Source organism: Eurosta solidaginis, chromosome 1 (assembly GCF_040869045.1).
Source record: "Eurosta solidaginis isolate ZX-2024a chromosome 1, ASM4086904v1, whole genome shotgun sequence".
Taxonomy (NCBI): domain Eukaryota; kingdom Metazoa; phylum Arthropoda; class Insecta; order Diptera; family Tephritidae; genus Eurosta; species Eurosta solidaginis.
The window spans coordinates 390,694,482-390,709,825 of record NC_090319.1 but is presented as its reverse complement, the minus strand read 5'-3'; the positions used below and the strand labels follow the sequence as shown (position 1 = coordinate 390,709,825).

General features: G+C 36.5%; 1 protein-coding gene across 3 annotated transcripts in view; it reads right to left on the bottom strand.

Annotated features, from left to right (window-relative positions):
* The window catches only part of disp (dispatched), a 136,065-nt gene extending 122,642 nt beyond the window's left edge, over window positions 1–13,423 (bottom strand). For 2 of the 3 annotated variants that reach the window (XM_067763527.1, XM_067763529.1), the window contains exons 1-2: window positions 12,983–13,423; window positions 10,756–11,550 (exon numbers count right to left, since the gene is read on the bottom strand). In XM_067763527.1, the coding sequence (XP_067619628.1) occupies window positions 10,756–11,550; window positions 12,983–13,120 (933 nt within the window). In that variant the 5' untranslated portion in view covers window positions 13,121–13,423. The remainder of the gene's footprint in view (window positions 1–10,755; window positions 11,551–12,982) is intronic. The other variant, XM_067763528.1, reaches the window with a different exon arrangement.
* Window positions 13,424–15,344: the final 1,921 nt, after the last annotated feature.

Genomic DNA, 15,344 nt, shown 5'->3' with positions numbered 1-15,344 from the left:
AAAAAGTTTAAAAACCTAGGCATGATTATAGGAACCCTTGGATGAACTCCGAACTTTCAAAAATTATTAGGAAAAAAATAAATACTTCAAAATGAAAACCAAATATAGAAATAATCTGTTCTTCGAAACTGAGTACCATGCCTTGAAAATAAAAGCTCGGAAAATGACTAACTATTTGAAAAAGCGGTACTATGGTAATCGCATAACAGAAAATATACATTCAGGAAGCAAAACGTGGTATATTATGCAAGAAATAATCTATGCAAAAAAGAATGAAAATGTGACTGATATCAGTCAGATAGTATATAAGGGAAAAACGATCACAAATTGCACTGATATCGCCAACAGTTTTAATGAATACTTCACTACAGTTGTTGAAACGCCAAATGAAATAAATTACACGGATAATCCAGCAAATAATATTATAACTCCATTCACCTTAAGTGAATGTAATATCTTGGAAGTGAATAGTGCGATAGATAATTTAAATTCAAAATCTGCAAACGGCCCTGATGGTATATCCGCAAGGTTTGTCAAAAAATACAAAAATCATCTAGCTATGCCGATCTGCAATTTTATTAATGATTGTTTTAGATCAGGTCAGAATCCTGATGAGTTAAAGGTAGGTTCCGTAGTACCTGTACATAAAGCCGGAAGTAGAGAGTTATGTTCAAACTACCGGCCAATAACGAAACTCAACACCATTGATAAAATATTTGAAAGCATACTTCTTGATCGACCTACATTTCTAGCACAAAATAATATTATTGACAAAAACCAGTTTGGCTTTGTAGAATGCTCCAACACCATGGCAGCGTGCATATCGTGCACAGAGTATATCTACGAAAATATTGATAAAAAGAATTATGTGGCTCTCTTGGCAATTGATTTATCAAAAGCTTTTGACTCAGTAAATATAAAGATAATGGTTCGAAAGTTAGCTGAACTAGGCTTGGAAGGCAAGGAACTGAAGATATTTGAAACCTTTTTAACCAACAGAAAACAGTTTGTACACATAAATAATACAACGAGTTCCACGTTGGAAATTAAAACAGGCGTACCGCAAGGATCAAAACTAGCGGTAACTCTGTTTATAATATATATTAATAATGTACTAAGACTAAATCTAAAGGGTGTTCCCCAGTTTTATGCTGATGATGGAACCTTCATGTACTCTGCAAGTACGTTAGAAGAATTAATCACCAACATTAGGACAGATTTGGATGAGATAAAAAAATGGTTAGATTGTAATTTATTAAAAATTAATTTAGAAAAAACACATTTCATTATTTTTAACAACTTCAAACCCATACCGATCATTACAGATTTTCCTGGTTTCGCATTTGATAACAAAATTATCACGAGGGTAGACAAGTTGAAATACCTGGGAATATGGTTCGACACGAATTTAAATTGGCACGAACATATAACTAGATTGAAACTTAAGTTAATACCGCTAAATTTCGCAATATATAGAAGTAAAAATAATATACCCAGAAAACAATTGTGGCTATTATACGATGCGTACTTTATGTCGCGTTTAACTTATTTAAACCCAATCTGGAGCAGATGTGCAGAAAATAAAATAAATGAGTTACAAATACTTCAAAACAAAATAATAAAAAATATCCTGTTACTACCCAGAATAACTCCCACTATCAGGCTTTATGAAAATAGGTTAGACGTTAGAAAATACAGTATTCTACAGACACTGCTCATTGTTTTCAAAATCAAAAACAATCTGATTAAACATAGTCTTGACTTAAATTTCGCAGGAAATCTAAGCTATAACTTTAGAAATACTCTATATATAAAACTTGTTTTTTCCGTACTCAAAGAAGCACAAATTCAATAAGTAGCTATGGTGCTAGAATGTTTAATAAATTGCCCGACAATGTTAAAACATGTTCCCATTATTTGCATTTCAAGAGGCAAGTTAAAAGCCTCTTGTTACTAGATTATAACTTTAGCCTGTAAAATACAAATATATGTAATTTTTTCTTATATATTTTTTATAAAAAAAAAAAAAAAAACAGTAAATAAGTATGTTAAAATAATTCGGCGCAAGTATATTTAAGCTGGCACAACACACTTGTTAGTATGTACTAAAATAATTTAAATGTAAACTAGTGTACTTAACGCAGTTGACAGCGTAGGAAGCAAACATGTTAAGCTATCTTCTCATACAAAATGTTTTTTTTTCGAGAAAACATTGTATTATTTTTAAAATACGCCATCAATAAAGAAAAAAAAAATTAAGGGGCATCTATTAGTAGAAGGAAAAGAGGGAAGAACAATGGCGCAATATGCCAGACCTGAGACAATCTAAGTTACTATTAGGGGACTACAGCACAACTCGATATAGGGCATTAACAGGCATCTCGAAAGATAACCGAAGAATCCTAACAGCTATTCTTACAGGATACTGTAGACTGAACAGTCACATGGAAAAGCTAGGTATAATATCGAACAACACATGCCGATTTTGTGATCGATCATCGGAGACGGCGGACCATATCCTCCTGGAGTGTGACGCAATCTCAAGACGTAGGGCTAAGTTTATGGGCTAACCATGGCAAGAGCATTCTCACATCAAATCCATCAATCCAGGTGAACTGCTAGGGTTCATCAAAGATGTCGGCTTGGATGAGGTGCTGTGAAGCAGCCGAGGGCACAATAGAGCAATGGTCGCAGTGCGATCCTCAATTAATTATCTATCTATCTATGGTGTAAGTTTTGATTTAATCCGCAATTTATCTGAGTACTATCGCGATGGTTGTGCTTTGTAATTTACGGAAGCCATACTGATGATTGGCTAGTTGCAAAATTTGCATTAAAGTAGGGAAACAAAATGGCTTCAAGTGTCTTGGCTACTAGCGATAGGAGTGATATCGGACGATAAGAATCTCCTATATTAGCTGGTTTCCCAGACTTTAGTAGCTGGACCACCTTGGCCATTTTCCATTTTTCGGCGATGACAAAGGTGGAAAGAGACAAGTAGAAGAATTGTGCTAGATAATTAAATCCCTCTTTGCCTAGGTTTTTAAGCATCGGCATGGCTATGCCGTTTGGGCCCACTGCGTTAGATGGTTCAGCATGAACGATGGCATCCTCAACCTCTTTGGCGGCGATGGTAATTGGGGACGCACTGTATTAATGTTTGTGTGCGCGTCTGTTTTCCCGCCGACCAACTTTGTCAACCGTAGATTGCATTACATGTTGTCGGCAGAAAGCGCTCGCGCATTTTTTCGCATCTGACAGCACTTTATCGCCAAAGGCGATGGAAATTCTGTCATTGTGCTTAGACGGATTCGATAGGGACTTTACGGTGGACCAAAGTTTATCTACACCGGCAGAGAGGTTACAACCGCTTAGGTGCTGCTCCCATTTCGCCGGCTTGTGTTCATCCACAAGCAAAAACGATTGTCTGCAAAGGATTTGTAGTCATCCCACTTTACTATCTTAAAGTTGATGAAAGTATGGTTCTCGGTAATGATGAAGTCGGCGGTTCGATCGAGCGAAAGGAGTATAGGCAGGTGGTCAGATGCCAATGATACAATCGGCTACCAGTTGACGCGGTTTACTCACGATGGATAGATCTGGCGAACTGTGACAGCTTCCTACCATACGAGTGGGGGTGTCGCCGTTAATTGTTCAGAACGTCGTTTCCTCTACTTGATCCGCCAACATCTCACCCCTGCTGTCCGCCTGTAGATTAGAATGCCTTAGGTGGTGATGTGCATTAGAATCGCCTAAAGTAATGCGATTATCGACAGTGTGTAGTGCTCTGATATCAGGACGGTATCCACTGGGGCAACAGGTGTCAGGCGGGATGTAGATGTTGATGATTTCTTGGTTTACATCGCGTGACCGGACGTCGTCACTCTAGGGTAAGAGACGGGTGTTAACGCCAGAGTTTAGGGAAGCTAGGACGAAATTGCTGTTGTGGCCCTGGGACTGGTTGTCCCTTAGTAAGCATTGGGGTACCCGGTGTAGTTGGGTTTGCGGCCTGGCGGTATGTCGCAATGAAACCCGTCGGGGGTTGCCGTAGCGGACCACAGCACATCTAGAAATGGTCATCTATGAGCTATGTAATAAAATTAACAGTAAATAAATTGTCACCCATCAAATCACCAGCGATCTTATTTACAACATGTACACGGCAAATGTCGACCATATTGGACATCCTGTTGTTGTTGTTGTAGCTATGCTCGCCCCACCTAATAGCCGCGACCGATCACAAATTGTCATCAATATCCTCTAACGGGAGTCCAAGGAAACTTGCCGTTTCAACAGGGGTGGACCATAAGGAAAGGGGTGTTAGAGGCGTTGGTTCCACATTACAATTAAAGAGATGGTTGGTGTCATGTGGGGACACATTGCAAGCAGGGCATACATTTTGTATGTCGGGGTTGATTCTGGATAGGTAAGAGTTTAACCTGTTACAGTATCCAGAACGAAGTTGAGCAAGAGTGACACGCGTTTCCCTGGGGAGTATGCGTTCCTCTTCTGCGAGTTCTGGATATTTTTCTTCAAGTACTGGATTCACCGGGCAATTCCCGACATAAAGGTCCGACGCCTGTCTATGGAGTTCACCAAGGACCTGCTTGTGTTTTTCCGCTTCATACGGCTGGGTTCTCAGGTGCCGTATTTCCTCAAAATGCTTACGGAGATGACTCCTTAGGCCCCTAGGCGGTGCTCGTTCGTCGTTATTGGACATCCTCGTTGATGGGCTTACGTTACCGACTGTCTTACACCCAAAAATACTGGGTTGTGACATTCGAGAAAGATCTGATATCAGGACGGTATCCACTGGGGCAACAGGTGTCAGGCGGGATGTAGATGTTGATGATTTCTTGGTTTACATCGCGTGACCGGACGTCGTCACTCTAGGGTAAGAGACGGGTGTTAACGCCAGAGTTTAGGGAAGCTAGGACGAAATTGCTGTTGTGGCCCTGGGACTGGTTGTCCCTTAGTAAGCATTGGGGTACCCGGTGTAGTTGGGTTTGCGGCCTGGCGGTATGTCGCAATGAAACCCGTCGGGGGTTGCCGTAGCGGACCACAGCACATCTAGGAATGGTCATCGATGAGCTATGTAATAAAATTAACAGTAAATAAATTGTCACCCATCAAATCACCAGCGATCTTATTTACAACATGTACACGGCAAATGTCGACCATATTGGACATCCTGTTGTTGTTGTTGTAGCTATGCTCGCCCCACCTAATAGCCGCGACCGATCACAAATTGTCATCAATATCCTCTAACGGGAGTCCAAGGAAACTTGCCGTTTCAACAGGGGTGGACCATAAGGAAAGGGGTGTTAGAGGCGTTGGTTCCACATTACAATTAAAGAGATGGTTGGTGTCATGTGGGGACACATTGCAAGCAGGGCATACATTTTGTATGTCGGGGTTGATTCTGGATAGGTAAGAGTTTAACCTGTTACAGTATCCAGAACGAAGTTGAGCAAGAGTGACACGCGTTTCCCTGGGGAGTATGCGTTCCTCTTCTGCGAGTTCTGGATATTTTTCTTCAAGTACTGGATTCACCGGGCAATTCCCGACATAAAGGTCCGACGCCTGTCTATGGAGTTCACCAAGGACCTGCTTGTGTTTTTCCGCTTCATACGGCTGGGTTATCAGGTGCCGTATTTCCTCAAAATGCTTACGGAGATGACTCCTTAGGCCCCTAGGCGGTGCTCGTTCGTCGTTATTGGACATCCTCGTTGATGGGCTTACGTTACCGACTGTCTTACACCCAAAAATACTGGGTTGTGACATTCGAGAAAGATCTATATTTTGGCGAGCATGCAACCGCAATTGTACCTAAAATCCAAAGCCGTAATAAAATCCTCATATCTCATACCGGCAGCACTTGAGGTATAGAAAAATAAACGCTCATTACTACTTACAAAGAAATTGGCCGGCTGCTTGCTGCTTGCATTCTAGCTCAACTTCGATCTGCATACTGTAACAAGTTAAACTCTTACCTATCCAGAATCAACCCCGACATACATAACCTGTGGTAAGAAGCGACTAAAATTCGAAATAGATTCAATGTGTAGCGCAACGCTTTCAAGGGGTTGTCAGCGCAAGGTTACCTATGAATATTATGATTGCCGTAATTAAATAAATTGCAAATGTGTTTTATAAATATTTTGCAGTTTGTGTGAATTAGGCTTTCTAATATCCATATATTGGCTTAGTCTGGTACTATTACTGTTTAAATGAATTATTAAACATCTGTGCTAGTTTTACCGAAGCGAGCAGACGAGAAAACCTTGTACACATTTTCCGAGCAGGAAAATTGTGGTAAAACATTTTAGAAAATTAATAAAAAGTTGTGCAAAATAAATTGTTTTGTTCGCGCTTCACAAAATGTAACAAATAATGTAATAATACGTTATTGAATTCCTAATATAATAGGAGTTAACTTTGAGAAAAAAGACTAAAATAAATTTATTTAATAAACAAATTTAAACACATACATATGTATACTAATAAACGGAGAAGTAAATCGAAATAAGGCAAAAGCAAAATGAGTATCCCTTCAAAAAACGCGAGTACTCCATAAATAGTGTAAGGAGTACTCCTTTAAGAGTATAGGAGTGTTCCAAAACTAATCTGTATTCAAACAAAAAATGTGCTCCAATTAGCATTACGATGTCCTAGGAGAGGAGTAAGTGATCCCACTCTCGCTTTGTTTGTGAGTATTCCATAGAGTACATACGTGAGAGTACTTTCCAAAGTGGGATGAATATAAAAATATAAATAGGTCATACAAAAAATTAGTCAAATTAAAAAAAATTAAAGTACATGGAGAATAAAATCATTTTGAAATAAAATAATGCTAAAGAAATGTGGAAATATCTCAAACAAACGGTTAACCTAACTAAAGATAACAAGGGATAAAAAATGTGATACTGGATGACATACTGGTTGAAAACGAACTCGATCTGGCAAATGGTCTAAATATTTTTTTGTAAACAGTGTGATTGAATTTTATAATAACATAGAAACCTGTCAAGTAGCACTAGAGGATACACAAGTCCATTCAAAATTAAAGTTTGCTAAAATTACCACCGATGATGTTATTCATATCCTAAAAGACTTGAAATATAAAATAGGTGGAAGAAAAATTCTATCCGAAGGTGTACTAAAAGATTGTATATCGTATACCGGATATTTCTATGCTCAAATAATCAATAACAGCTTTGAAGATGGTGTGGTACCTGAAATGTGGAAAACGGCGACAATAATACCTGTGGAAAAAGTTAAAAAGACAATGCAACCTGAAGAACTTAGACCCATAAATACCCTGCCAAGTGATGCTAAAATTCTCGAAGTCTCTGTTAAGAATCAGTTGGTGAATCATTTTGAAGTAAATAATATACTAGTCTACCAACAGTCAGGATTTAGGAAAAAACATTCCTGTGAGACAGCGCTAAACTTGGTGATATCTGATTGGAAAGAAGAGCTAAACGACAAAAAAGTAGTGGTTTCAGTTTTCCTTTATCAAAAGAGCTTTTGAAACGGTGGATAGAGATATTAATAAAAAAAATGCAGCGGATTGGCATAACTGATATTGAACTTAAATGGTTCCTCAACTATTTGAAGCAGAGAAAGCAGAAAACAGTTATAAATGCTGTGACGTGCGATGAATTAGAGGTACCCATAGCGTTACCTCAAGGCTCAGTATTAGCACCTATATTATTTCTTATATACATAAATGACATAGTCAATGCTATCGAAGGTTGTTAAATTAGACTTTTTGCGGATGATGCAGAAATGAATGAGGGAAAATGCATAGCTGCTGTATTTCTGGACGTCAAGCGAGCATTCGAAACAATCGACAGGTGTATTTTGGTAGAGAAAATGAGAAGGTATGGAATTGATGGAGTCGAAAATCAGTGGTTTTTAAAGCTACTTGAGTAACGGATGGCAACGCACGAAAGTCGCAGAAGGCATCTCAGAGCCTGCACAAATAACACTAGGCGTACCACAAGGTGCAGTGCTTGGTACTCTTCTGTTCGTAATATATATTAATGATATGGAAAATATACTACAAGGAGTTGAAATCTGTCAATTTGCAGATGATACACTATTATATACTACCGGAAATTCATGTCAGGAGTGTATTGCTAGGTTGAACTATAACTTAAAATTTATCTATAACTATATTAGTATGAACAAGCTAAAACTCAACGTTAAAAAAACGAAAGCAATTGTAATCAAATAATAGATAAAGTTGACGAAATTAAATATCTAGGCATTGTCATCGACAAAAAATTAAATTTCGATAAGCATATAGATTATATCTGCAGTAAAATCTCGAAAAAAATTGGATTTTTCCGAAAAATTCGCAAAAATATACCTATCAACAGCGCAGTAAAGATATTTAATGTAATGATCAAGCCACATTTTGAATACTGTCCGACCATTTTATTCCTGGGATCCACACAGATGAAAAACAGGCTGCAGAAACTACAAAACAAATGGATGCGGTGCATAACTATTATGTAATAGGCTGACACCAATCACATATATGTTACAAACTCTGAAATGGTTAAATATCAATCAAAGAACAATTATGAACGTACTTCTTTTTGTGTTTAAAATGAAATATCACCTACTACCAAAGTACTTAGCGAGCCAAATAGCATATGTAGGAAATATGCAACGCTACGGCTTAAGGAACAAGAATGATTTTAGAATTAAATTTTATAAATCCAATAAGGCGCAAAATGTTTTAATGTATAAAGGCCTACAACTTTTTAATGAATTGCCAAGCAATATAAAAAACGAAAGAAATATTAATGTATTTAAAGGACTGATAATACATCATATTAGAGAACATTATAGCTCACAATGAGCTAATTAGCTATTGCTAAGAATTCCGATTTTGTATTACTAAACTGCACCTGAAAGTTTTAAATAGCTACGGCTAAATAAAGAAGCTAATAATAATAATAATTATTATGATAAGTGAAAATAATATTAATACTGCACTGGCCAAAATGCAACATGAACTAAATAACTTGTATAAATGGTTGTGTGGTAATAGACTGAAACTAAATATTAATAAAACTAAATATATGATAATAACAAGGAGGAATATCAATGAGGATGATATAGCCGAATATATATAGCTAAAAATAAATGATGAAATCATACAAAGAGTTAACAGTATAAAATACTTAGGAATAATAATTGATAATAAACTCAAATTTGAAGATCATATAAATTATACAATTAAAAAAGTTGCTAATAAAATAGGAGTCATGCAGAGAACAACTAAATTCATTCAAAAAAAGTAAAAAATAATTTTATATAAATCAATTATGGAACCGCACTTCGTGTACTGCCCGTCCACTCTATTTATAATATCGGATAAAGAAGTAGACAAGCTCCAAAAGCTTCAAAATAGATGCATGAGATTTATTCTTCAGAAACCTAGAGATACACGAACGGCTGACATGTTGAAGACTTTAGACTGGTTAAGTGTGAAACAAAAGATTTTTTTCCAGTCCATGAAATTCACATTTAATATCAAACATGGAAATGTACCTGAGTATCTAAATAAAAATATAGCATTAGTTGAGCAAACTTACAACATAAATACGAGGAACAAACATAATTTCAAATTGCCGTTTTTTAGAACTGAAATTGATGAAAAGAACATTTTCTACAAGGGTCTGAAAAGTTACAATGATCTGCCTATGGATATAAAAAGTTGCAACCAAATAGCAGTATTTAAAACAAAATTGTATGAATATTGTAAAACCTTAGCTATAAGATAAAAAACTGTAATATATTCTAATTTACGAATTAGGCTTCTGGCCGTAATAAATAAATAATAATAATAATACAAATTTATAGCTTATCCAACCCAATTGTCAGCCTCACCTACCTGTGGCGAATCCTGTTTCTTTAACAGTCGGTGCTCTGGCAGCCCAAGTTCGTCTTGGATCCAAGAGGCGGGATGGCCTAGAAGGTTTCACGTGGTCATACCAAATCGTTCCCGAGAGGACCATCAACATCGATGACGCTACCCAAGGACTTCGGGGAGTGTTCTTATCGCTACAAAAACAACAACATACATAATGTATGTCCTGCATGCAATGTGTTCCCACATGACACCAACCATCTCTTTATTTGCAATGTGGAACCACCGCCTATTACACCCCTATCCCTCTGGTCCTCCCAGTTGAAACTGCAAGTTACCGTGGACTCCCGTTAGACATTACAATACAATGATGACAATTTGTTAGTGGTCGTATCTGTTGGATGGGGCGAAGCACTTCTACAACAACAGCACCGACACAATGTGCAATAAGCATAAAGTAGTTAGAATTTTTAAGTAATTATAAGTGACTACTTTTATTCTTATTGTTGAATGCAAATTTTAAACACTTCTTTCATGCAAATGGATCTAAACGCAGCAGGTAATGGGTCATTGAGCCCATGCATTTTTGCCATTAATATAAAGGAAGTGTTTAAAATTATTTGATCTTTTTTGTTTCAACTCTCACACATTTTTCACAATGACTAGTTGAGAACTCAACAATTTTGATAAAATTTCACATCACTATTTAAAGTGATATTAATTTATCTTATAAAACAAGAAATCATATTCCTCACTTCGCTGCCACTTTACTCAGTGGTATTTTATGTGTCTCAATTCAAAGGAAGTTAATATTTTGTTTACGTTATTTTGGCGCTTAAAATTACTATTCATAACGTGAAACATACCTTTAAATCAAAACAAGAACTTTTATTTACAAATAGTGCAGCGTAATTGGGCAATGACCATGGTCGGCAGCAAGTGTCGATGAACTCCTCATTTTGACAAAAATTACCATAACTTGGAATATCTATAATTTGATTTTGTAATTCACACATTGCCAACAGGCCATTAAGATCGAAAAGTGAATCCTTAGAATTCGGTCCAATACGTTCGATAACGAAATGTGAGTAATCCTTCGATGGTGAATCGCAAAAGAAACCCTCGGTATGCGTTCCATCAACACTCCATTCTGGTGGTGATGGAGATTGTTTTAGTATACTCCATGTGCTTTTTTTTGTTTGAACCTTTTGACGATGGTAATCTTCGTCAATCGATGTTGTATTACGTCCATACTCAAAATTTTCACTTCTATTTGCATGCTCTATAGATGTTAAGGTGTCATTGGTAATTTCATAATCACGAAAAATACCACTCTCACCATTCCATTGAGTTGGTAGCAAATCGATATCAGTCGTTTTTTGTGACGTTATGTTATTTTTTAGGAGTAAAACCGTTCTACTTAAAAATAAATCTTTATCTTTATGGTGATGCTTCGGAAATTTTGGCTTTTTCCGATTTTTACGTTTGTGTGCTCGATTATGAAGTTGATGTTTACGCTTTTTATTCGCATAATGATGTTTTATTGTATTGTAATAATCGCTTGGATCTGTCACCAAACTACCAGTAGGGCTCGTTTCATGTAACAAGTTATTCCAGGCTGTCAAACGTTTTCCCAGCAAAGTGCCTCTGGTTTCAAATCCCTATGAAATTAAATGAATTTGTAGAATAAGGATCTAATAATAATCAAATCAAATTTAAGTTGAAATAATCCGTAAAAACCTTAAATACTCCTCAGTCTGGGGTATTGGCTTACACTTCTTAACTGAGTCTAAATCAGCCTACCTTCTATTTTCAGTATTGAAATTTTTATTTTTAATATTTATAAAGAATAAACAAAACTTAGTATCCACAAAATTACTTACTTAGGCTCGGTTTTTCGGTGCGAGTTTAAACTCTAATTAAAGTCGACTAGAATCTTACCCTGCCATTTCGGCAAAACTTCGAAGCCATATCGAAACTGTTTAGGGACTATTTTGCGACAGTTGGAGCATCCTGTCCGATACACGTAGGGACCTATTTAGGTACCATTTCGAATCTATTTTGGGACCAATTCGGAACAATTTCAGGACAAGAATAGTTTGTAAACTGTGATCCTGTAACTGTACCGAAATGGTTTCGAAATAGTCTTGACATTATCCTGAAGTTCTTCCGAAATGAAACCAAGAAGTACCGAAGTGTACCCGAAAAATGCTTTAGCTACCGCAGAATTGTACCGAAACTCCCTCGAAATATTTTTGAAGTTTTCTCGAAATGCTACCTAAAATAATTTCGAAGTGATCCTGAAATTGTTCCGAATTCAATGACCCGGTGTCTACTTCTTATGAAAAAAAAAAAGTTTAGTCCATGTTTCATTGTATAAATCGATGTCTAGTTAGAAATAGTTATCTGTGCCAAAGATATAAGGATACTGATGTCAGATCTTGGATATGGCGCTCAACAGTTTTATTTGAAGAAGCATGAGAAGGCCCTCAAGTTGCGGGCCCCAAACTCACCTACATAAAAATAAACTCTTTTGCAGAATTACGCCTCACAACAAAACCCAAGGATTCATGATTCATGTCTTGATAAAAAATGTCCCTGCAGTACACAAACCATATTTTTAGCTGTAATGAAGAACAACACTTTAAACAGCAACTTCCCTATCGGACAATGCTATTGCGACTGCAGCATACCTTGGACTCTCATCTGAGGATTTAATTTTAAAATGACGATTCTTGATTGGTCGCGATTACAACATAGCCGAATAATTAAAAAAAAAAACTGGAACGATCGACTTCAAAACGTAACAGCATAGTGGAGTTAATGTCGGTCTACTATTAACGTGGGCGCCCCATCACCACGCTTAAAGAAATTGACGCTGTGGCATCTACTCTACGCTTATTCCACCACTTCTGCTGACAACACATTACTTCACGATCAAACAAATATTCTGCAATAACAATGGACATTTGCGTTTACGTGTTCTTGATTATACGGTGAAAATAATTTAACGGGTCCGTGTCCATCATTTCATACCAGGATTTTTCTGCACATACAGAAATGTGTGAAAAAAGTTAAATCAAACCAGCTCACCAATGTTGGATCACTAAAATCTGGCGCCGCATTCATTGTTAAGGACACAGTGATGCAAGCTGTGCATAAAACGGCCACGGCCAGAACCATTAGATAAGGCCGCCGTACCAGGAAGTTGTAATACCAATGCATCTGCATATATATCCCAAAATCGCGCAATTGGTTGTCAGGATATTGAGATTTAGTTTAAACTCAATAACATTGGTAATATTCTCATTTTACTGTAATTTCTTGAAACGTCGCCATTGAAAACTTTTAGTTGTACATTGTTTTAACGTTTTTGCAATAAATGAATAGAACGCTTCATAAGCCACTAAGTTATTCAGACAGATTTGTTTCAAATTTATGCATTTAAAGCATTAAAAACTTTAAAATCATTATACAAACAAAACTCTAGGCATTTAATAAGCAGTGCGATGTAAAAAATGCACTAGAGATGGCCTATCCTGCGTTCATATTTGCGACATCGATATCTCCATATCCTCTTGTGAAGAATTTGATGATTGCAAAATTTAAGGCATGGTTCCATCATAATTTAAAATCGAGTTAAAGTTGACATAGCCATAACGCCGCACTCATAACCTTATTTTAACTTATCCATATCAAATTGGCATTAGTTATTGGTGTCTGGGAAAATTTTAGAATAGCACCCCCCGAGTTCGGGGTAAAACTTGGTATCAAATGAAAGAGGGAGTTGTCCCGATCACAAATATATATATTTTAAAGTGCGCAAACTTATAATTTAAAAGTTATTTGTTGTTAAAGTTTGTAAATTTAGCAAACTTCTATAGCACTTTAAATTTCAATTTACACATCTTTCAAAACCTTAATCCACATACATATCTATATAAATTGGCAACGATAATTTTTTGTATATTTCACATTTCATTTTTGCATTGTTTTTACTTATTATAAATTTTTTTATTAAATCAATCGCGCTTTTGTAGCAACATGTACATTTATATATATATATTTTATTGATGACATTACAAAGCTGAGCTGCCACATAAACAAAAAAAAAAAAACAAATATAAATATTACCTTACCACTCATTTTGAAAAGTTGAAACACCTTTGCGCGTAGGCGGCCTTCGGCCGCACTTATAAAAAATAACCCTGGGCTACGACATGCCAAGTCCGGGTGTGGGGTATAACCGTGGCTACCGCCACGATGATGTCCTTCTGCGCAGAAGGGTGTACTATGCGGAAGGACATCACGTGGCGGTAGCCACGGTTATACCACACACCCTGACTTGGCATGGCGTAGCCCAGGGTTATTTTTTATAAGCGCGGCCCAAGGCCGCCTACGCGCAAAGGTGTTTCAACTTTTCAAAATGAGTGGTAAGGTAATATTTATATTTGTTTTTTTTTTTTTTTTGTTTATGTGGCAGCTCAGCTTTGTAATGTCATCAATAAAATATATATATATAAATGTACATGTTGCTACAAAAGCGCGATTGATTTAATAAAAACATTTATAATAAGTAAAAACAATGCAAAAATGAAATGTGAAATATACAAAAATGCAACTTAAATTTATCGTTGCCAATTTATATAGATATGTATGTGGATTAAGGTTTCGAAAGATGTACACCCTTCTGCGCAGAAGGACATCACCGTGGCGGTAGCCACGGTTATACCACACACCCGGACTTGGCATGGCGTAGCCCAGGGTTATTTTTTATAATCGCGGCCGAAGGCCGCCTATGCAGAAAGGTGTTCTACGCAGAATTACTGTGCAGTCGGTGTTGGATTGGCTAACATAACAATAAACATAAGAGTGATAAGGCAATATCAGCTCGTTCACGAATGCAAAAAAGGGCTTTTTCAAATTTTTGATAAATAAATACTAGAAAAGTTAAATATATATATATACATCAGATGAAAGGTATTTTTATAAGTTATTTTTCGATTCTGCACTTGTTCCGTTTTTTAGATGTGGCAGCACAGATTTGTAATGTCAAAAAATATTTATACGTATACACATATAAAAGTTGTATAGAAATTTGCAAACCTTAACAACAAATAACTTTTAAATTATGAATTTGCGCACTTTAAAATATATATATTTGTGATCGGGAGAACTCCCTCTTTCATTTGATACCAAGTTAAACCCCGAAATCGGGGGGTGCTAAACTAAATCGCTGCCAATAAGTCTCTTAGTCAAAACATATCCAAAACAATAAGTAAAATCTACAAAAAGTTAATAAACTCCCCAACTCTAATATTTTTAGATTATGGATATGGCGAAAAACCAAAAACCAATTGGCTGGCTATGATATGGTTATGCTTTAGCGTTATGGTATGGCACCATTACCCGATTACATTGATTTCCATAAAGTTGGTTCGATCAGCTGTTTTAT